This window comes from Oxyura jamaicensis, chromosome 18, assembly GCF_011077185.1.
Source record: "Oxyura jamaicensis isolate SHBP4307 breed ruddy duck chromosome 18, BPBGC_Ojam_1.0, whole genome shotgun sequence".
NCBI classification, from domain to species: domain Eukaryota; kingdom Metazoa; phylum Chordata; class Aves; order Anseriformes; family Anatidae; genus Oxyura; species Oxyura jamaicensis.
Genome location: NC_048910.1, coordinates 3,638,657 through 3,662,874, shown reverse-complemented (window position 1 = coordinate 3,662,874; position 24,218 = coordinate 3,638,657). Strand labels below are relative to the sequence as shown.

Here is a 24,218-nt window from a genome sequence, read left to right as displayed (position 1 = left end):
TCATTTTGTTAATTTCTTAAAATAAGATAAAAAATCATTGCAGGTATTTGGTAGCTTGTATCCAAATCACTGAAGAAAGTTAAAAGATGAAATTTGAATTCTTGGACTATTCTTTTGCTATTTGCAATTTATTCAAAGAATCATATGTCTTATAACTGGAGCTTCTACATCTAGCTTAGGAAAAATTCATTATAGACTGTAAAGAATTTTGACTTGTTTGGTTAACATTGATTAATGTTAATCAAAGTGTGTTTAGGGAATGTCAATTCTCAGTTATTTCAATATTTATTTTAGAGAGAAACAATTTTAAGGGCAGTGCGTGAGACATTGAAAAGTCATCTTTTTTTCTAACATGAAGTACACTCTTGTAATATAACTTCATGCCTTTAAGGTGAAAACTGTTCTCTTTAGAAAGTGAGGGATCTACAGTAATTAGACAGTTCTCTGTATTTTGCTGGTATAATGCCTGTGGTAGTTGGAATATTATTTAGATGAATGCTGTTTCTCTTTCAAGTCCTTGATTTTACATAGAGAACGAGTCTGAGGTGTCTTTGAGAACAGAATTAAGAAGCTGTACAGGACTCCTGTGTATATCATTTAAGTTTTCTTGTATCCCAAGAATATGGATATTAATAAGTATCATTGCTATTAATATGTAAAATGGCAAAGTAAATGACAGTAGCTGAAGGGAATAATTTTTTTTAATCTACTCTCTTTCTTCTTAACCTTTTAACTCTAAGCACAGTTATCATAAAGTATGTTAATATAGTAAATGCATGAAGTTCACAATTTTGCCTTTGTTACAGGAATCTGCAGTCTCTGCACTGGCTGCATTGTGTAATGAGTATTACATCAATGAAAAGGGAGAAGCTGATCCAGCTCTACAGGGTAATCATGATTCATATTTACAGCAGAGGTAGAAAATACTGGGCTGGACCTAACTTGCACTTTGGAGGTATTGGATAAAATGGGGGTGGGGCGAGCATCGGTAATTTTAAAGGACCTTCAAATGCTTCAGAAAAGAATGATAAAACCAACTGAAAGTCTAGAAAATGCCTTAGGGTTTTGCTTGGTTTAGACTGGAGGTGAACATGAGTGCTTTTGTGTTTCCTGCTGTGAAACAAAGGACATAGACAATAGCATTGAGTGCATCCTCAGCAGGTTTGCAGGTGACACCAAGCTGAGTGGTGCAGTTGATACACAGGAGGAAGGGATGCCATCCCAAGGGACCTGGACAAGCTTGAGAAGTGGGCATATGTGAACCTAATGACGTTCAACAAGGCCAAGTGCGAGGTGCTGCACCTGGGATGGGGCAGAGATAAGACGAGGAGGCTCACAATGACACACAGTTCTTCTAAATGTGTATATGAAGGATAGGATTAGGATTTGGCTAAGTAGTACAGGAGTAGGCTTAAACTTTTTATGGACATATGAATTAACACGTTTTTTGTTCAGATTTTCATGCACCTTGCTTTCTTTCAAGTGTCAAATTGTATTGTGCCAATTAGAGACAGATCACTCGATTACATATATTAGCTTTAAGAATAACAGCACTTATGTTCTTGTGTTTTTAAATGTTACAATGAAATTATATATACTTTACAAAACAATGGTTTATTTTTATTTTTTTTTGCCATTCCTAAGTCATGTATCATGCCTAAGCCAGGTAACAGAATACCTTCTTATTTACTTCCATTATGATAGGATTAAGAATGAGCTAGATACATATCGCATACAGAGTAACGTGCAATACATGCCCTAAAGAAGTTATGGCTGATATATAAAAGCAGCCTACCTTGATTTTTAAATCTTTATATATTGATAAATCTCTGTGTTCTTTTTTAGAGAAAAAAAAAAAAAAAGCCCTTTCCTTCATGCAGGTTTAGTGTTGCATGCCTGCTTTTTATTTTTTTAAATTAATTTATTTTATTGGCAGCATGAACAGGTATAACGTGGTACAGAAGGAGATTTTTTTAAAAAATCATGGAAAGGTAATGTTCATAAATACAGAACACTTTGGGCAGGAGGAGACGATGCTGCATCAAACAAAGAAGGCTAAAAATAAGTTGAAATGTTAATGTAACACATTTTTATGTAACTACGGAGTTTCAAGCTTCTGTAAAAGTGGAGCAGAAAAGTCAGCCAGATTTCAAAATCAAGACAGAGAGAGGATGTACTGGAAGAACATGCAATAGATAACTACATCTGTTTTGATGCTGAACTCTTGGATGCCTGTGAAACTTCTTTTTTCTAGGTTAGCTTTTCATCTACAGTGTGGCTGGAAGAATCAAACTAGCCATATAGCCCTGATAGTCTAGGGACATAATTGAAGTCAGATTTGTAGATAGAAGAAAAATTTTCATTTTTGATCGTGTTTTAATTTTCTGACATTTTTCCTAAAAATATCAGTCCTAAAGTTAAATCAATTAAAGAGACAACAGTAGTAGTCTTACTTTCTAAGATCATCTTGCAGTCTAAGCAAGCATTGCATCTTCCTGTGGCCTCAAGACTCTTACGCTCCAGTGGTTTGGAAGTTTTTAAATAATAGATGTGCTTATACGAAGGTATTGCTAACCTCTGGACAGGGAACTGGTTTCCTGATGTGAGGAACTAGTTAAGGCCTGTCAATTGCGTAGGGATTAAAAAAAAAAAAAGTCCTGAGTTATGACTAAAGTGTAGTTTCTTATGGTAACCAATCTTTCTTTCTCTAGCAAATATTGCTCAATCATTTAAATCTTAGATGACAGTAAGCAATGGCAGAATTATGTAATCTTCATGGGATCGCTGATTCTTTTCTTTTTTTCCTTTTGAGGATAAAAAAGTACATATTCAGTAAAGCGATTAAGACCACCTTTCTCTTTTTTGAGTCAGAGTTGTGTCTTCTGCAGCAGTCTTGGTTGTTCTTAGAATTTTTTCTAAACTGTCCTACTTTCCTTTGTGTTTCACAGAAGAGTTTAATATAGTAGCTGTGAAAGGAAGTAAAGGAGTTATTGTCTGTTAAGTCTGTGATGAAGACTGCAGTCGAAATACAGAGTTGTGTTTTTTTTTTTTTTCATCCTCATCTTCATCTTCATACCACTTCTTTTTTTGAGCCTTCTTTTCCCACACACAGTTTGGTTTATTTTCATTCCTTTCCTCTGTGCTAGTGTTTGCAGAGCCGTTGTCCCTATTTCATCACGTAGCAATTCAAAGACCCTGAGAATAGCACCCCCTGCTTCCAAGTAGCCACTTCTTGAGATTTCTCCTGTAAAAAGTCCAACTTTTATTTATTTATTTTGTTTCTGGGTATAAAGTAACATGAATTTATCTCATTGCTTAGTATGATCTGCGTGTGTGTTTAAATCCTCAGTTCAGAACAGTTGAATAACTGACCTTGACAAATCCATCGCAGACAAAAGTTTCCTAACACAGCGTTTGTCTGATGATGAAAAACGATGACCTGTAAATATAAGACAACCTGTTCCTCTGTGTTTGCACTGAAATTTGTACTTAGACTTATTTTTTGGATTTTGAAGAATTAAATTTTTAAAGTTGAGCATTTTGTTTTTCTCTGAATGTCTAGGGATAGTGTGCCTAAATATTGGACTTCATATTTAGAAAATGAGAAATAAAAATAAAAATAAGAATTCCTTCATGAAACAGTGAATATCTTTTTTTTTTTTTTTCTGTAGGAATTTTAAGATATTCTGATTTCAGTTCAATGAACTATAAATTTTTCCAGCTGCTTTGTTTTTCTTTTTTTTATGGTTAGCAAAATATCTAATGATAATGATGTGGTAGTTGCATTTCACTCTGCAATTGTATTTTTTGTAGATGAGCTGGTGACACGGTACATTTCAGGACTACAAAACGCTGAGGAAATGATTCGTTGTGGCTTTTCACTAGCTCTTGGGGCCCTTCCAAGATTTCTGCTAAAGGGCAGGCTCCAACAGGTGAGAGAATGTGGTCGTTTTAATGACAAGAGGGCACAACGTATTTCAAATGAAACCTATGATCGTAATCAAATAAATAATAATGATCATAATTAAAGGTCTTTGTTAAAAGTTTTGAGGATTGTAATATACAGTAGCTCCAGAAAATCATGAGTTTAGCTTGTCGTAGATTCTTGTAATTAAAGTTTAGTCTGTTTTAGTAGTGTTAATGGTAAAATCAGAAGCTGAATTATCCCTTTGCTAAACACTTGTCTAAAGGGAAAACTGAGGCATATTGACAGGTCACGGTGAGAAACCAAATAATGTTGTGTGCTTGATTCTCTCATATGTAATCCACCTCTAAATGTAGGCCATTTATCATAAGTAATATGATGGTTTTAAATCTTTTTTTTTCAGGTTTTGGAAGGTTTGAAAAAAGCTACCATAATTACCCCTGAAGATGTGAGCTTTGCACAATCCAGAAGAGACGCCCTAATAGCAATTGCAAAGTATGTTTTATCATCTTTATTTTTGTCTACTTTTAATTATTTCTCTTGAAATTTTCTATTGTTCATTCCACTTTCTGATGTGAGCTCACAGCATAGTTCTTGAAGATCAGTTACATTATGACGTACTCATTTTTAGTGGGGAACTATGTGTCTCTCCATTGTTCAATATATCTGTGGTTCAGAGGATTATCACACATCTGATAATGGAGTATGACACTGATGTTTTTTCCTTTTTTTAAGTCAATTAGCTGAACAGTTCGAATATATTACAAAGTTCACCTTTTTCATGGGAAGCAATTTAGTGAGCTTTAGTGAGAAGAGTATTTTTTCCACTCAATAAAAAAAAATTGAATAATTTTAAAGAAATTGTACTTTTTATCTTAAGAAATATTTTTAGTATTGACATGCCACACTGTAGTTAATGTTAATAGTTTTATATCATATACATTTTAAAACTGTTATAATGAAGAAAAATCTCTTTCACATGTTACCCATGCCTTTAGTGAAAAGAATTGTTAATGTTGAATTCAGTGCACGTAATATTAATCCTTTGCTCTTGCTTACTTCATTGTAGTAAGAGTGTAGAAACTGACAGGCACAGTGAACATGCTCTTTTTTGTAGTATTATACGAACAGTCTGCTTATCTGTTGAGTTTTTGGCCATGGTGTTGTTTTTTTTAAACCTGAACACTGATAAGAAATCCTCAAATAGGACGCTGTAGACTCAGAAATATTCTGCATACTGTGTAATACTTGCTACAAACAAACAAAAACAGGTGCTTAGGATACTGTCTGTCCAGGGAAGTTTATTAAGCAACAGGACAAAGCTATGATCTTAATGTTTTCCCCTTGCTAGTATTGTGGCATTTATTTTTTCACTTCATTTTCTCTTTTTAAAGGGTTTGCCAGACAGTAGGTGTAAAGGGAGAAGGATCTCAGGAAGAATATGTCTGCAAAGACAATGTTACTCAGATTTATGCTACGCTACTTAATGGTGTGACTGACTATACCACAGACAGCCGAGGAGATGTTGGAGGATGGTAAGATGCCTTTCAGCTGGGGACTTCAGCTCAGCTGTTGTGTTTGATGCCTAATTAAAAAAAAAAAAAAAAAAAAAAAAAAGGTGTTCTGAAAACCTGTTAAAAATAAGCACTCCGAGCTTGTTGAGAATGGAGTTTAGGTAGAAATACATTGGGGTAAAATATGTGGAAGGTGAAAGGAAAGGCTGACCAGAATTTTTTGACCCTTGCTTCAGAAATGAATAAGACATGAAACTGAAGTTTTGCCTTGTTCTTATTTTGTGGATAATATTATTGAATATTAGAAATGTATTTAGTTGAAAAAAAACAGTGATTTAAAACGTCTTTCCTAGTTTCTTTGAAATAATATATTGCCGCTCAGTTATTGAGCTCTTCTATTGTAAGTTCATGGGATTTTTTTCGCCAGGAGAGGGAGCAGTTGCATAATTTGTGAGTGACAAATTTTCAAGGTTAGTGACTGAGATTTAAAAACAAAATAAAAATTTAAAGTGCCGTGGTGCTGTTGACTCTTTTGTAAGTTTAAAGTTTCAATGAATGCAGCTATTAGGTTTCAAAAATCATAACTTTGTTATGATTTAGAAATATGTCTATTGTGAAGTTTACAGTAAGAGATATAGGATTGTCTGCAACAGTTGTATTTTTGTGATGTGCTTCAGTCTTCACAGTTCTCGTAACGTATTTTTAAAAAGATAGCATTCATCTGAGTGTTCTGTATATATGTACAATTCCAAAAGGTAGCTATGGGGTAAGAAAACCCTGTGAAATAAAAAACTTGGAGATCAAATGAGTACAAGGGCAACATACAGGCTCTCTTGTCACGGTAATTTTCTGAATGTATTTATGAGCAAAAATGTGCCCAGCCTGAAACCGGTGCTTGTTAATATAACTTACTAAATTAACCAATTTCAAGAATAAATCCAGTGTCTGTTAATTTCAGACACAAGACTTCTGATGCTGCATAGAAGGATCAGAACAGTAACACTTAATCCTTGTATAGAAAAGTCATTAACTTAGTAAAGGAAATGGGATCGATTAATTTTACTTGTCTGTTACTTGTTGGAAGTTGATTTTGAGTAAAATGCTGTTTTTGACAAAACCTTCTTAATTTTATTGTCTTAACCTGTAATTTTAAGTTGAAAATATGTAGATGTGTGCTGCTTGTAGGTACAGTTCTGTACACACGGTATGAGTCCTCTTTAAGTGTGGGTAGTTTGCTTTGTTACTGTATAGTAATGGCATGGTACTATATATTTGATAGATGCTGGTCTGTTTCCCCGATACGCCATTTCTTTATCTGAGTAAACACTAAATATACCACAGGCAAGCTTTGCATGTGAGTAGTGGTTTCTAATCTCTACAAAACTTGAGTCAGATGTCTGCAACACAGGAGAGCGTAACTCCAATAGCACCAGTGTAGTTTGTGTGAGCAATAGCAGCTACGGAGATGCGGTGGAACAGACTGCCATGTAATGCTACTTTGCTGTGAACTCAGGCTCCTCGCGTACTGAAATGCAACCACCGCATTTTGACTGCAGCCTAAGTTAGCCAGATTAAAGCTAATGCCAAAATACTTTCCTGTGTGCCAACTAAATGAAGCATCTCAGGGTACAGGGGTGCACATTCAGGGCTGTAAATTAACCACCTGTTGATTCTTCAGATCCAGTATCTGCCTGTGCTTTTATTGCATCCCTTCCAGGAAAGGGAAGTGCCTGAAAAGTACTGGTATGAAATTACTTTGTTGGTTGAGATTTCCTTATTTTCCAGCTTACTGAAGAAGCTGTTGTCTAACAGTGCTCAATCACACAAGAGCTTTGGTGTTTAGTTTCAATCCTGGCCTGGCGGAGCGTATGAAATGCTTTAGAAAAATTTTACAGCTACTATCCTCTTCTGTGAAAGGTGTTTTCAACAGTAGTACACAAACGTACACAAATTTCCTTTTAATTTAATTTAAAAAATATAAATATTTAAGGTTACTCTATTGGAAGTTGCAGCTAAGACTCCCCAGGTGAGGAGTGATAGAGTGCTACCGAACGAAAAGGCTCCAAACTAGGGCTGTTGTGGCTATAGCAAAGCTGGCAGAGCTCATAGAAGGTGGTTGCAAACTGTGATGGTAATTGCTGACTTGGGAGGGTTATAGTGGGCAAGAAGTTAGCTGTACCTTGCAGGTAGGGTGGGAGGGTGCCTTGTTCCTCAGCACACTTCTTTCTGTGGCCGCAGCCCTCTCAGTTGCTTGGTGCCTCCTCCTGCTGCAAGCAAACCAGTCCAGTTCTGGAGCAACCTTTAGGTTCTTCACAACAGTATTTACAGATGTGGTTTTTAAAATTGTACAGGGAAAATAAGTTACTTTTATCAGCCTGAGTTAATATGTGTGCTTGTAGTTTTATTTATTTACTTTTTGTTTATTTACACTTTTAGTTATTTATTTGTACGTACCCTGCACCTTAGCCTTCACTCCTGATTGTTAAAGTTGTAGTATGACAGCAAGGTTGTGTGGGGAATGGAGTCCACAGTGTAAATGGACATTGAAAAGAAATCCTGGGAAGAAGGGAAATAACAGGATGAGAAATCAGAGAAGAGTAGGTGTGCTTGACATCTCAAATTTAGAAGAGGAAACAAAGATGCAAACTATAAGGATCAAGAACAGGTCATTCCAGCTTGCGCAAGGGATGAAGTGTCGTGGCATTCCCTCACCTCCTTCCTCAGCTGTCTAAAAGCAAGAAGGAGGTGAGAGGGTCTCTAGCTTAGAGGATACAGTAACACATTTGACAGAAGTGTAGCTGCAACAAAATGTAAGAGCAAGCAGATAGGGTGGTGAGTCAGAAAAGCAAAGAGGAAAAGCAGAAAGCTTAGGAAAGCTTTCTGCTCTCAAAATTAGACGAGGTACTGAAGTAGATAAGAAAGAAGATGGTTAAGTATAATTAGTTATTCAAGTTAACTTCCACACGTAACAGCTCTCAGGTAAGTTCCCCATGCCTATTGTTAATCCTTTTGTCTATGTCTTAATTTCAAAACAAAACAAAACACAGCTCTACAAAGTGGAAATTTTCAAAGAAATCCTGAGGAAATTAAATTCCCAACAGCCATTAAAATTCAAATGTGCTTTGAGCACCAGATTCTTTTAAAGCTGCTTTGACAATGCCAGCCAAAATCAACAGTCATGAAAACATGTAAATTAAAAGGGGGAAGGGGAAGCTTTTCTCCGAGCAAACTGTTGCCTGCTAAATACTTCTGTGGCCTCTCAGATATGTTTTCTCATTCTGTTTCTTTTAAACCATTGACTAAGATGGAAAGATAGGGGGAGAATTGCCATTTCTCTGGAGAGGCCTTTTCTTTGGTGTGTAATTTTTATCTTTCTTTAAGGGAATCGTGGGAAAGTTGAACCAACTTTACTTTCCATATGCAAACTTTACATTTCTTTTGACAGATTGTTTGCTGGGACTTGTCCAATCTGTCTACAGGTGTTAGACAAGACTATCTAAAAGTCAGATATTATATGAAAAAAATAGAAAAACATCCTTTGATGAAAGATTGCCAAACTTGTATTAAGCCACCTAGGAAAAAATGATGTAATTTACCTTGTTGTTGTTATGACAAACGTCCCACCCAGTTTTAGATTACATGGGCAACTCTTTTCAGTTTACTTTGGAAATTTGAAACAGGAGTATGTAATTTCACAGTAGACAGGTGTACCTTTTCATAAACTTCAATATATTTATGTTTTAATTATTCCTGAGAAGCGATGGACATGTTGGTCCTGGTCTTGAAGATGCACTTCAAGCACATCCTAACGTCACTTCAGCTGATCATTTTCACAGAACTAATTATTATTTAGCATATGTATTTAAGCTATTCAGAATGACTATTTCTCTTATCATTGGAAGCGATTCAGATTAAAGATTCAGCATTAGAGATTCAGAAGAATATGATACTTTAATAGTGCTTAAATGTCTCAATGTGAAAATGGGGGGATTAGCATTTTTAGAAGATTATTTGGAGCAGACAGAGCACTTTGTTTTAAAAACATCTGATTGCATGCTAAATATTACTAATTGTTATCAATTTTACCCTTCTTAAAATAAAGAATAAACCTGCAGGTATCTGGCTGGAATGAAAAACAAGATGGTCAGGCAGGGGATTTGCCTGGAAAACTAGGATGGCTGTTGTACTGTCAGTGCAAACGCTTTATGGAATGGGGATTGGGTGTGTGCTTACAGTTGTATGCACTCCTCTTCCTCCCATAAATATGATTGCTGCTCTCATTGGTTAATGCTTTCAATGTTTTCTACCTGTTTAAATTTTTGCCAGTGTCTGCTTAACTGCTGCTGTGTTTATTTAAATAAGTTCTGATGTGACTACTCTAATGTATTTCTGTTTCAACAGGGTACGTAAAGCTGCTATGACAAGTTTAATGGAAGTGACGCTTTTGCTGGTTCAGAATGAAGCGGAGTTAATTAATGCCAACATGTATGCTACCTGTTCTAGTTTTGTGTCTTATCTCGTACAAGTACATTCCAGTCCATACAAGAAAGCAATGCTTATGTATTGTATACTTTCTCCTTTATTGAGTATGACAGAAGTGCATCAAGTTTACACCCATACAGGTGCTAAAAATACCGTGTCTGCTTTTCAGAGATGCTAATGTGAATGAGAGAAACTGGGTGGCAGTCTCACCTTTAAAATACAGGGCATCTGTGAGATTTGCACCATACTTGCAACCTTTGTGGAGCTTGCCAGTATTGTTCACTTAAATAAAAAGCAAATGCACCTGCTTACCCAGAGGACTGCATCATTAATTGGGAATGTGATAAAAATATGGAGATAAGTTTGTTTTCATTAATCTCATCTTTATAGATTTATTACTAAGAAAATACAGGAAAACAAAATTTCCACTGAGCTTCAGATTCTGAATTTTATGACTATTCCTTAGTGTTTCTAACAGTAAATGAAAGAATACTTACTGATTTTTAAGTGTAGCTTGAGCTACAGCAAAACTTGCTGAATAATTCTCAATAGGTGTTGGTTTATGGATAGAGCATATCCAATGGTTAGCTGAATATGTACTCAACTTCTAATTTAAAAATTAAAAAAAAAAAACCACAAAACTAAACTAAAAACAAGTGACTGACTGTTAGTTCTTGAGTTGAGACACTGGATCAAAAGAGAAAGGATCACATATTCTATGTGTTCTGGATTTTGCTGTAACTTAAGGTTTCTAGCTGTTTTTACTAGTAGTCCTTTCTGAAGTTGTAAAGGGCCTGAAGAACATAGTTGCTGGGAGTTTAATTATGAATGTGAGCAAAATTGGATATAGGTAATAACTAACCAGAGTTGAATCCTTATTTGGGATGTGATTTTGGGATAGACCTTATGCACTGGTATATCTGCAGTTTTATAACTGAAAATGTGTTTTTCCCAAGATTCCTTCTCTATTTCCATTTGAAATGTAGTAGTTCATCCAATCCATAAAGCACTATGGTATCTTTTCAGATGAAATGTGGTATCAAACCCTGTAATACCAGTCATGGCATTTTTTGATTGATATATATAAGACAAAGCTCTAAACATTCTATCACCATGTTGATATCTTAAATAATTTATGCATTCATTATAAAGTGTTAAACCAGACTAGTTTCATATCAGAGTATTTTTGATATAATTGCAACAATTTAAAATGGAAATACATGTTCCACTCATTATATTATGTGATGAATTGTTCTCTTCCTTGTAGTTGCAAACAGATTATGTGCTGGCTGGCCCAACAAGCAGCTGAAAAAATTGATAAATTTCGAGCTCATGCAGGATCTGTGTTCCTTACTCTTTTACATTTTGACCGCCCTCCAGTTCCACATATACCTCATCGAGAAGAGCTGGAGAGGATATTTCCAAGGTAATACATTGACAAAGGTTTCCTGAAACAGTGAAGATGCATACACAAAGTTTACCTAACACAAGCAATCTGATATAAATTCTGTGCCAAATGCATAATACGGTTATATATTTTATTGAGGAACATTTGGTGCTGTTCGTTAGAGTTTTGTTGAAGTGTTCAATGAATATGCATAAATATATAAAATAGTCAAGAACTTTCACATATGAGTGCCTGTTAAAATAATGATTTCGTAAGGAGACAGGGCTTATACGCTGCTTAAGCCTTCTGTAATTTTTGAACCCAATTTCATGGTGAATGGTAGAGATGATATCTGTCGTAGATAGAACAATGGAGTAGTTGGTAGGGACCTTCAAAGATCATCACGTCCAACTGCCTGAACACTTCGGGGCTAACAAAAAGTTAGGGCATATTACTAAGAGCATTATCCAAATGCCTCTTGAACACCGATGGGCATGGGGCATCAACCATTTCTGTAGGAAGCCTGTTCCAGTGTTTGACCACCCTCACAGTAAAGAATTTCCTCCTAGTTGATAGGAGATAGTTGAGAGACCATTGGTAAAACAGATATGCTGGTAGATGGGCTTTGGTAAACCTGCTGTTTATGAAATGTGTGGTTCATAATCTCATTTTCTCTTCATAATATGAAAGCTTGCATTTATTGGGAGTCCCCCTTCCTGAATTTTTTTCCCTACTGGAAAACACTGATTGATCAGAATGACAGCTCTTACTGAATTCTGTTATTTTAATCGAGCTCTAGTTGCAGTAGTTTTCTGAGATGAAATTTCTAGTTAAAGCAGGAGAGAAGCAGTGAGAGCAACCTGTTTATGAATGGAGATTATCACCCTTGATTGAGACAAGCAATATCCAAATCTGTGTCCCCATTCTGTTTGTTTCAGCAGAGTCTCAGCCTCCTGCAATTCCAAAAGTGGTCTGTCTGTAGGCTACTGATTGATCTGTAGTGGGTTTGTGTCAGCCTTTCCTGGGCTAAGTCTTTCTTTGTATCAGTTGTCAACTAGCTGTTGGTGGGAGAGAATGGGGAATGGAATGCAAGAAAGAGTAGTTGTTTTCTTGGTGTAGAGAAAAGTGCTTTTGAAAAGGAAACTGTGGTTCAAATCCCTTATCTGAATCAGGACAAGAAGTTGAACATAACTTCAGTCACGGCCAGCAAAGTGAAGCATTGTTTTGTATTTTCCTCATATTCTTAGAGAAATGATCTATTTGTTTTTTTAGGTAATTCAGAGCCTCTCTTCACTGATGCTGCTTGAGGATGAGAGAGGTATCTTAGGACTGTATGAAGATGAAAGACAATGCACACACGTTTTAATTTTCTCTCCTTTCCCCAGGTCAGAGAAAGAAACTCTAAACTGGAACGCCTCATCAGAAGCCTTCCCTCGAATCACCCAGCTTTTGGGTTTGCCAACATATCAATACTATGTGCTTTTGGGTCTCTCAGTGTCTGTTGGTGGATTAACGGAGACAACGGTAAGAAAGTAGGGTGACTTTTCTGTTTGGTTGGAGAATGCATTTCTAATAAAATCCCGGTGTTAAAAATCTCATTCTTCTTTTTTCTTTTAAAGGATACCTGATGTTAATTATTAATTGTCAGTATGTGTTTACAGTATGGTTAGAAATTTCTTGATTTTTGTTTTGATACATTTTCTTAAAAAGTGCCAAAAAGATACCGAAAGTTACATTACAAAGAACTATCATTCAAATTTCTTTCTGATCCCTCTGCTCTTTGCAATCTCTATTTCATTCCTCTGTCTATGGACAGCACCTCATCACTGTTTCTGATAGTCTGTTAAGCTGCCAAAATCTTCAGGACTTCAAGATTTAATGTATCTGTCTGACCTTCTATTACAGCTTGTGGTAGTTTCTGTATTCTTGGTTTCAAGATATTTGACTTGTAACATTTTTGCTACTTGGTGTAGCCAAAGATGTAACACACAAATGCGATATATTTGTGTAAGGACACAGTTCAACAGGACACTGCAGAGAAAGACAAAGCAGCAACAGAACACTTTGGACTATTAGTAAAATCTTTAAATTGCAGCGGCCCTGTAAGAGAAGAAGGTGGTCTAAAACATGAGGCAGCACCCCAACAGTGTTTAAGAGTATTTCGAAATAAGATTGCTGTCTGTAATTAAGAATGCTGGCAGAAGAGTGGTAGGTGTCAGGAGAGGTTTTGTTGAGGAGGAACAAAACAGCTCCTGCTGTTCAAAAAGGGAAGAAGGTTGTCATTCAGTTTGTCTCCTGTGGCTTGCACTTTTCAATCTTACCACATGATATTCAAGAATATATCCAAATGATAGGTTTTGCCTGATGCCATAGGTTTTGCACTTGTAATCCAAAGATTTCCATATCCCTTTGGGTTTCATGTAGCCGAGGATTTGGTGTCTGCAAGTCTCATGTATTTAAACCAATTTTGAAAATTTTAATGTTTCTAAACTGGCAACTAATTACATAGCAACGGCTATTTTAAAAGTTTGAAAACATGTGTTTATTGGTTTGTGACAGTAATTAGTGGATAGACAATGTAACTCTTAACAGATTTTTTTAATAGCAGATGTGCACATGAAATTCGGCTTTTAGTCAAACAGTTCATTATAGGAGGCTCCACCAAAACCAAAGTTATTCTTATAAGCATAAAAGGGGAGGAAAGTTGTGGAGGAACAGACAGACATTCTGACTACTAACCAAGGTCAAAGGAAAATTCTTATTCAACATTTTAATTTCTTCTTTCTTTCTTCCTTTCTCTTTTTCTCTCCCTCTCTCCCTTTCTCTTCCGTTCTTTCTAGTTCTGGTTGTGCTTGGTTTTGCAAAGTGTAAACAGTTCAGTTACTTGTAGCTGCCTCGCCTCTTACCATCTGCCAGTAACTTTCAGGAAAGCCTTCGGTAGTGTTTTCAAAATATGATTTTGAAATGTTAACTTTCTGTGACCCTGCATTTTTCTTTAACACTAAAGGCTTGTTCCGGCTAAAATATTCTCAAGGGGTTTGACTTTGGAAAGAAAGTGACCTAAGTCTCTTTCAAGCCAGATAGAAGTGCAAGAGAGGCTCAAACTGTATAGTATTTACACGTGGGGTTAAACAGTATGTGGTGAATTACATTTAGTATTTAAATTGGGATATATAATTTAGAATTGATGTCTTTTGTAATGACTTATGTTTGAAACTATTCCATCAAAGCCTGTAGTGATCTTTGCTGAATATCCAGGGACTCATTTAAAATATAAATTGAAAAATTTTAAGACTTGGCCCTATTAAATCCATATGAAAGAAGCAAACTTTTAAAATGTTGAGTAAAGGAAAAGGGTTATTCAAGTATGTGTTCTGCAGTAATGTGCGTGTTCTATAACTTCTTTCTTTTCTCACTGAAAAAATATGTACACAAATACACGCATAGACATAGAAATTAGAAATTTAGGCTTTCTTGTATACTGCAAGACAATGTGAGTTCAAATGTTGGTTTATTTTTAAATCTTCTCAGGGTCTTAGTAGGAGAAAGGCTGTATTGTAATTCAGTGGTCAGTGGCTTTTCTTCCATAGTTAAAATCGCTCAGCAGTATATTTAGCAAGTACAGTTCTTTATTTTGCTTTTTAGAGAGATTTGCTGAAATGGGCTATAATGGAGTATCTCAAAAACATTGTGGTGGCAGAGTGGTTGCTGAAAGAATTCTAGTTTGAGCATTTGAGGTAATCTGAAAAAAGGGAAGATGTCATTCCCTCTGGGATTTGGCATTCAGCAGCATTGCCTTGGTTCAAAGGGCACTTTCTCTGTGTAAAAGAATCTTCTAATTACATATCTGGCCTGAAATGGTGCATATTTCTTATGGCTGCATAAAAAGTCCTCTCAGTATACGAAGATCAGAACTGAACAATGCTGTTCTTTCTGCGCTTCACAAACCCTATAGTTTCAGGGGTCAGGATATAATTTCATGACTGTTAACTACATCATGTATAAAATCTTGCTAAAGCACAGAATGTACTGTGATTTCCCCCCCCCACCAAGGAGTGAAAATTACTTTAAAAAATGTTATAGAATTTTTATGTAAAATCCTAAAAACCTTTAAAAAATCTATTTTGGATTTTACACATTTTGTCCTTGTACAAGGATTTCACCGGGAGACACCAAAAATCTGTAACAACTATAGTAGCCAGTTCCAAAAGTATCCAATGAATTAATGTGTGTTAAATCACCTGACAAAAATTAAAGCCCATCTGTCTCATGCTGGTGTCAATATATTCTGTGTGCCAAATAGATAATACATTTATTTATTTATTTATTTTCTCAAAACTGACTTATTTGCCTGTTATATTTATGACTTTTTGTATGGTTTGGAGACAATATTGGGCTGTGAACAGATGAGTTAGTCACAAAGGAAAATGTTGGGACGTTTGTAGATAATGTGAAAAATCAGAACAAACAGTTCTGAAATGTCTGGTTACTGTGACTAATTATATGCAAATCAATGCATATTTGGTTTGAAGGAACAGGCTCCAAATGCAGTTTTCTTGAATGACAGTTCTCCAGCAAAACGCATTTGAGAATTATTTCTGGCGTTCTTTTATTAAATGGAAAAAAAAGTGTGAATTATTATATTGCTGCTTTTCTTAAAATATCACTGACTTGAACTTTAGAGTTACTGCTCTCCAAAGAGCTGATGAATTAAAAGGAATGCTGCGAGGAGAGTGAGGGAGGCATGGTTTCATTTATGCTAAAATTTGAATGATATGCAGGGTTGTGTTTTTTTTCAAGTTACTGGGAGAATAGGCTACTGCCACTTCAGTGCTGTAAATTTGTCAAGATTAGGAATGATCCAAAACCAGTGTAATTTATTGAGTGTGACTTAGTTTCTTCCACATGTGTTACAGGAATGTTCTGACCCTGAGTAGGTCTTCCTCTGTTTCAATGCTTCAATGAAAACTGGAACATTTAGTAGTTATCTGTACGTAAAAATGCTGATTTTGTTCAAGCTTTTCCAGTAGTTATTCACTTGACTTTCATCTGTGATGAGTTAGGTGCAGAACACTAAATTCTATTTGACCCGCAGTGTTTCTGTCAACCCCCAGCTCCAGGCATGAAGAGGGGAGTAGATCAATAGAGAGTTTTCTATGGCAGCGAGAGGGAACCCTGAGCATCTGCAGTCTTTTCTGAAAAATTCTTCGATTTCAGTGAGATCACTTCAGAAAGTGATCAATGTAATGTTAAAATCTCATTCCTGATTCGTGCCTTGTAATGGGAAAAAACTGTCCGCTTTCTCCTGTGCAGAGCATAGACTCCAGAGGGGTAGTGATAGTTCCCAGCTCAGTAGCAGACAACTATTCCCCCATTAGCAGGGCTGCTGTTCCTCCTCTTCATGTCCTTGCTTTTGACTTCTTGAGAAATGCTTTTTTTCTTCCTCTGCATTCTGGAGTTGATGTGTATTTCTATTATGGTATCAGGTACCTGTCAAGATACCAAGGGCTTTTAAGAAGTCTGTGGTTAAAAGAAAGACTGATGACCATTAGGAGAGTATTTCAGTCTACAAAACATCTTCAGTGCAGTCTGTTCCTCACCCATCATGTCCTGCTGGCTGTTTTATCAGCTCTGTCCAAGATAGGACTGCTAAGTAAGAATCAAGAGTCCATGTGTGGATGGGGCATATAGCTGAAGGATAGCTGAGATTCAAATGCTCTATTACATACCAGGTGTCTAAACTAATTTTCTTTTGGACAAATCCATCCCGGTTGTTGCCTTAAGACTCTTTTCAATAGTATTGCACTCCAATTTTGCAACACGTTGACCAGGAAATGATTTCACAAAAGTTTGTATAGACACCTTATTTATACGTAGTGTGCCTATTGAGAGCTGTATTGACCTTCTCCCCTTGCTGCAGCTATGCCTTTTAAGGGTCTCAATCATACTTTTCCCTTGGTTAAGGAGACAAAATCTATAGGACATCAATTTTATCATCAAATGAACTCTTTGAACACTGTTTCCCTTATCAGATATTTGCCTATTACTGAAGTACCTACTATTGGTTTAAATGACGGCAGAGTCAAGCCTTGACAAATGCTGTTTTTACTATGTTTCATATGATCAAGGTCATTCTCAGGCTTCCTCTTAAATTCTTATCCAAATTTGTCTGAGTTCCAACTCATTAACCTCCTAATTTCCTTTCCCAGTCCTCGTGCGGCCACCCCAGGGTAAGGTGGATGTCACACATTTGATATAGTGTGAATTTTGAGTTCTCGTGTAGATTTTGGAAATTTTCTTCTCAGCAAGTACACATGAGCAGTTCACATTATGGCTCAGATACTGTCCTGAGGGACAGTAAAAATAAATAAATAAATAAATAAAGAGTCTTCATCTGAGGAGGAAATACGAATTTAACTTATAAAATAAAATGTTGGCTAGTTATGTAGTTATGTTGAAGTTTGTATGGTCTGCTCTGCCTATTTGAAAAATATCCTGTTTTTAAGTGTGCAGAGCAACCAGGTGATGTCCACACCCATATTTTCATATAGTTTACTTTCTTGCTAATGAGGAAACACCACCTTCTTTACAGTTTTTCTGATCATCCTGCTACTATGTCTTGGTTTTGCACAGCCTATGTGTAGATCTGCTTGCCCTTTTCTTTTGTGCTGGTACACTCCTGGAATGTTACGGATATAAAGTTAAATTAGGTAAAATATTAAAACTTAGATTCCCTTGTATTTGTCTGGAGGAAGACATTTGCAACACTTGTCTTTACCAATCCATTTTTTTTAAATTTTCTTGATAAAAGTGCGCTTCTTCTGAGGAAAGTGATTGCACCTTTGAATGAGCCATCAAAAATGTTATATATGAACTTCAGAAAGAATATCTCTGCTGACAGTAAAGGCTTGCTTATTTCTTATAGCCCCCTCTCATGCAACAGTGCTTGCAACCAAAGCTGAAAGGATTTCATGCCTCAGAACTGATTTGCCCCACCTACCCTTCTGCCTTCACTGTAAGCCAGTTTCTTATGGGGGAACGCTTCCTTCCCTGAGCGATGTGACCACAACGCAGTGGGGCTGACAGTCCTGCACAACAGTCATGAAAATTTAGAAATCTGAATATCTTTATCCTCAGTGATACAGTTTCCTTTGAGGTAGTTTCTGTGAGGATGGTTGATAAATTGGATAGACAAAACAATTTCTGTATACCAAAGTGAAGGCCCAGAAGTCACTGATGAAGAGAGGTGGTGCCCTCCTATCACTGGAAGCATGTTTGGGTGCCTCAAAACCCCCAGCAACCAAACCAAAAACCTGAAATCTGTCTTTTCAGCCATAAACCTCAAGGGAGGTGAATATATTAAAATACGACCCTGGAAACTGAAATTCTTAACTCTCTCAGGAGTGGAAAATCACAGTGTTAGAGATGTTCGTATAGCCTGTGGCAGCCTTTGAGAGTGTCCTGCTCACTGCTGGGGCCATGGCTGAGCTGTGGGGCTGGCAGGCTGGGCCTGCTCCCTGACACCACAGGTATGGCTGAGCTGTTTGGTTGCTGGGGGATTTGAAGTACCCCAAAAGGTTTCCAGTGATAGGGGGGTACCACCTCTCTTCATCAGTGACTTCTGGGCCCACAGGCTGGGCTCCCTGGCAGCACGGCCATGGCCGAGCTGTGGGGCCTACAGGCTGGGCCTGCTCCCCGGCCAGGTGGAAGAGGGGGAGCTGGCCTGGCCCCTGCGTGCACTGTGGTTGCTTGAGAGCAAGCTGGGACCACAACAGCAGAGCAGTTGTTGAGTGAAGGCTGTAGCCCGTGGTATTTAACAGCTGGTCTGACCTAAATGGACCGCTTCCAGCTGAACCTTAAACATAAGCACTGAAACCTCCTCCTGCTGTTTTTCTAAACTAGCTGATTAGCATAGTGAAGTTAAACCAAGAGTCATTATTTCTGAGGTGTTTTTAATTTTTAACTGGAGTTTACTGCTGGTTTGTGTGGCCTTGTGGAAAACACCATGTGCCCAAGAGCTTGCTGCATTGCATCAGCTTGTTTAATAAATATTACCTCTTGAACTTCTTGTATGCTCTTTAAGAGCCATAACAATATTATTATTTAAAGTAAAGTAGGATAATCGTAGTGGTTTAGGGATGTTTTATTTTGAAAGACAGAAAATAATGAATCTTTAATGTGGTCTTTTTTGCTACAATGGCAGACCTTAAAAAGGATTTAAAAAACCCACCTTGAGCAAGGATTAATGAAAGTAAAATAGCCGTCTTCCTGTCAAATGTTGATACTGAATTTATACACTCAGCCGCTGTTGGAAGAGTCTTCCAGCAGTGCAGGTGTACACCTCAGGTAGTAAGGGATATTCTGGGTAGTCTATGTTTTTGTGTATTGCAGCGGGGTTTATTGCCTGAGCCTTCATTTTTGAGGTTTCTTCTGTTGTAGCTCAGGTACTCTGCCCAGAGCCTTTTCGAGTACATGAAGAAAATCCAGAATGATTCCAGTGATATGGAGAGTTTTTGTGAAACATTACTCAAGGTGTTTGAGGACAACCTGCGGAATGACCGGTAAAGTTTATTTGTTTTAATTGATTTATTTGTAATCATTCTTTGAGGAAGACGTTCTTGACACTTGTCTTATCAATCCATTAATTTCTCTTTTCTTGATAAAAATTGTATGCATAGAAGATCTTTTTCACTATGCCTAAATGAAACATGCCTGAACTATGTACATTTGTTTGAATATAGTTATTTGGTACGGCATATCTTTGGTAAAGTTTGTAGCAAAGGACTGATGCTAGAATATTTTGTGTTTACTGTAGTGTAATCTGGGGCACAATGTGGTAAGCATCAATTTTTTATATAATGCAGTATTGGGGATGGTATATTGCTGCACACTTTTCATGTAAGTCCTGTCTGTGTTTTACTTAAGTCTTGATTTTTCATGAATACTTGAAGTGTAATTATCATGTGAAGATTATTCCTTAAAGGTGACTCATTCTCCATAATGAAATTTATTTCTCTAAGCCTTACCTACGAAACACGTATAATAGAAAATATTCCATAGAAGAAAAACCCACAACTGTTAACAGAACTTTAGATTTTACTTTATTTTGTTTCTTTTCTCAGCTGTTGGAATGGAAAACATGACTATATATTTTTTTCCACCTGACTCATTGTGTCTTGGTTCATTTGCTAGTTACCTGCACTGAGAAGGTCTTGTAACATCGGTTACGTGTTGTGGACTATGTTGTTTAGATACTACAGAAAAAAATATGTTCTACTACTTCTAATTTTGTTTTCAGGACCCTGCAAGTTTAAACCAAGCATGTTGTTAATTAGTGTTTTTTTTTTCCTTTTGGCTGCAACAGAATGGCCCCTTCTCAGCCAAGGAGGATGATTTAGCCAACATACAGAAGTTACTGAACAACCCTCTTCTGTGTAAATTAGAGTTCTAATTTAAACGTATGTAGGTAGATAGGAAGTTTCTTTCTTTGCTTCTAATTAAAAATAGTGTATATGTGTATGCCAAGAAGTTTATTTACATTTTTAAATTGTTTTCTTTCATCAGGGTGTCTGTACCTCTCCTGACAATGCTGGACCAAATGCTGGCAAACGGCTGTTTCGATATATTTACCATGCAAGAAAAGTAAGTTGCTGAAGGTCTTTTTTTATTTTTCACTGTGCAACAGGCCTCTTAAATCTTACACTGACTGCTGCCAAATGCTGCTCTAGGTGTGAGTGCATGGAAGTCTAAGTGCTTGTGTATATGGATAAAATACTTAAATTTTCCTGAAGTATGACAGTTGTGATAAATTTTGGAACCAGATAGCCTTGAAAAGCTCTTGATAAAATCTGTGACTTTCAAATCAGTGTAGAAGTTAGTTATGGTTTCACTGTTCAATGACCAGTAAATTAATCAAATGCAATTTGTCCGTTTCACCTGGCAGACTTGGGCCAGTATCAGATCCATTTATCTTCTTTCCTTTACCAGCTTCCTAAATACGTACTTTCTGGAGTACAGTCTTCATTGTACTGTGAGCCTTCAGCAATGGCAATATTGTGGTGCTGCAAAATAGCATGCCTACAAGCTATTGCTTCCAAAATCCTACTGATTTATTAATGTGAATATCTCCAAAGAAGTTAAGATTCTAGTAAGAATAATAAAAAAGGCATGTCCCAGCTTTTCCACACCAAGTTCTGTCTTCGGGAAATTATTTAGATTAGGAATGGATAAATATGAATATGGTACTCCAATGTGAAATCGTGTTTTTTTTTCAGATATTTCAGAAGAGAATGATTTTAATTTCAGTAATATTAAAATGTATTCTACAAGCTCTCATAAGCAGCGTCTTGGCACAGCTACAGATATTTGCAGTACTATACAATGTGTATCCTACCAGATACATGGATTTGGATTCCATATACTGGATTTGGAATCTGTTGATTCAAGAATTACTCACAACAGATACATTTGAAAAGATTTTATCATTCCAAAAGTTTTAGTTGAATCTACTTTTATTTTCAAGTGTGTATTTAAATAATTAATCCCCTTTTTAGTAAAGCAGTCCATTTTTCAGTAACAATTTAAAATTCATCAAAGAGAGAATGAGCGTTTCTTTTTGGTCTGGTAATCATGGCAGTGATCTGGAACATGTCAGCTCCAGTCTTCCCCACTGAGGAAGATGATAGGTTATGGGTGTAAATCGCAGGTAACGTCTGTCTCCCACATGGGTCACTAAACAGAAAGCGTGTGGTAGCATTACTGCATATCCATTTGCTGTGTAAGCGAGACTCAAATTCAGTCCTGTGGTGCCATTGTAATGCTTTATTAAAAAGGTCTGAAATAAAATCCAGGGGGATTATGGGGGGCAGGGGGTGGTTTTGAAGTTGATCCAAATGAATTTGATTCCAGTTTGATGATGAAACCAAAAAAGAAAAGTAAAAAATTATTTATTACATCCCAGTGGATCACTCTCATGGAAAGGGAATGAAATACTGTAATGAAGGGTATGAAGTGGAGGAACTAATTATCATACTAAAGCTCTGGAAGGTCGACTCTAGAAAATCTGGAGACAGACAGTAAGAAAGAAAACGTAGTTCTTGCATCTGGCAGTTTTTGGTAATATCTAGGATACCTTGTGGTTGAGAGGGTGTAATCGTGCTCTGTGTGTACTCTGCTGAGAGCCAAGCGTGCCTGGGTTTTGCTGTGCTCTAAGAGCCTGCGTGCAGATCAGCTCTGTGGTACGTTATTTAGCTGGGTGAGCCCAAAATTGTCTTCAGTGCAGCGTCTGCATTTTCTTACTTAGGCATATGGCATTTGGCTGTAGTTAAGGATGGATCCTGGCTCTGGGGCCTGCCTGCACTGTTGGCTGACACCTAATTCACTTTGCATAGAAGAATATGGACAAGTGTTGACTCTTGGGTCTGGTTTCTTGCGTGGGACTGGTTACCCCCTTTTCCTAAGAACCATGTCATAAAGATGTAGAAGTACAATGCAAAATGAGCCTGAAACTGGTCCATGGCATGAAAGGCCATGTGTACATGCAGTTTCAAATACTTCCATATAAAGTGTGCCTGTAGGAAGAGGGATTGAGTGCGTGGCTGTTCCTCCAAGAGTCTGACTGCTGGTGAGCAAATTTCACCCTGCTTCAGTTCTGCAGTACGCTTCTTGCCTGTCATGCAGCAAATGAAAAACTTCTCTGAGAAGCTGGGAATGAAACTTTAGCAGTCCTTCGGGTGTTTGGCTCCCATTTTTTTCCTCCCCCTCATGTTTTCCCACACTGCACCGAGTATACGTTTAGCAAGGGAACTTAGGTTGTAGGATGTCCGGCACCAGCACTATGCCTGTACCCAGCTGCTTCATAGTTAGCTGTCACTTCATAAAAAGAAGGATTTGCAAATGCATTTTGAAGTTAAAAATAGATATTGTGCAGTATACCGGGCCTTTTTTTAATATAATAAAACATTAGCAATCCAGAACAAGTAATACCCCACATAGCTTAATTGCAACAGGATTAATGGCTGTTGGCTGAACTAGTTTGACGTTAGTTAGGAGCTCAGTGCTCCTGTTAGAGCAAAGTGCCACATGGTGTCACTCCCGCCTCACAGAGGTGCAACTTGCGGTGCAGTTTCCTGCCCCTTCAAGCTGTGGCTGATGGAAGTTTTGAATGCACAGCGTTATGTTTCTGACATAGTTCTGTAGGTGAATTTTGGTGTTTGTGAAGCTCACAGTGTTGCTGCTCTTGCAGCAGTCTGTGTACAGCGGGGCAGGCGGAGCGCTTGGTGATGCTCCTCTGTTTCGAGTTCTTGTGATTAAAGTGATCTGCAGTTGTTGTTCTGGGCTCATTGCTCTGTCAGGGCCCTGCTGAACCTGCCAGCAGGGAAGCAAAGTGTGGAGTAAACACCTATCACCCAGGTAATCAAAAGGCTATCAGAAGCAGCCTTTGTTTTGCTTGGCTTAGTTTGAGGCTGTACTAGGAAAAGTTCTGCCTACCATTTTTCAGGCTGTTACTTCCCACTCATCCTTACCTGGCATAAACCTGCCCGTCCTGCCTCGGAGTTTCCCTCTCCCTGGAACTAGCAGCAGTGTTTTGTGTTGCTGCATGATGAATGGCGTTAGGGAGCTGCTCCAGGTTAAAAATGCCCTTCCTCCAGTAAATTTCAGCTTGCAGTAGCTCCTTGATCTGTTTGCTGCGTGCTCACAAATTGTGCCAAAATTAGGAAAGTGGTGAGGCGGAGGGAAACGATTTCTTTTGGCAGCAGTGCAGGTGTACGCAGCCTTACCGCGTTTGTGAAACTGCAGGCACTCACCTGCTTCTCCTCCTTGCACAGTGTGCCCTCCCTTCCCAGACAGCAGCAGTTTTCAGTTGAAAAGCAATTTCTTCTGTAACTGTTTCAGTTGAAATAAATTTTTC

The 24,218-nt window shown here is 37.4% G+C and overlaps 1 protein-coding gene across 4 annotated transcripts in view; it reads left to right on the top strand.

Annotated features, from left to right (window-relative positions):
- The window catches only part of TBCD (tubulin folding cofactor D), a 128,422-nt gene that overhangs the window by 90,909 nt on the left and 13,295 nt on the right, over positions 1-24,218 (top strand). For 3 of the 4 annotated variants that reach the window (XR_004755141.1, XM_035342377.1, XM_035342378.1), the window contains 9 exons: positions 807-888; positions 3,814-3,932; positions 4,329-4,420; positions 5,320-5,460; positions 9,841-9,924; positions 11,189-11,347; positions 12,694-12,832; positions 19,748-19,869; positions 20,873-20,950. Coding sequence is in view for 3 of the 4 variants with exons in the window: in XM_035342377.1 (XP_035198268.1) it covers positions 807-888; positions 3,814-3,932; positions 4,329-4,420; positions 5,320-5,460; positions 9,841-9,924; positions 11,189-11,347; positions 12,694-12,832; positions 19,748-19,869; positions 20,873-20,950 (1,016 nt within the window). In the remaining variant the exon portion in view is untranslated. Of the gene's footprint in view, positions 1-806; positions 889-3,813; positions 3,933-4,328; positions 4,421-5,319; positions 5,461-9,840; positions 9,925-11,188; positions 11,348-12,693; positions 12,833-19,747; positions 19,870-20,872; positions 20,955-24,218 lie in introns of all 4 variants that reach the window. The other variant, XM_035342379.1, reaches the window with a different exon arrangement.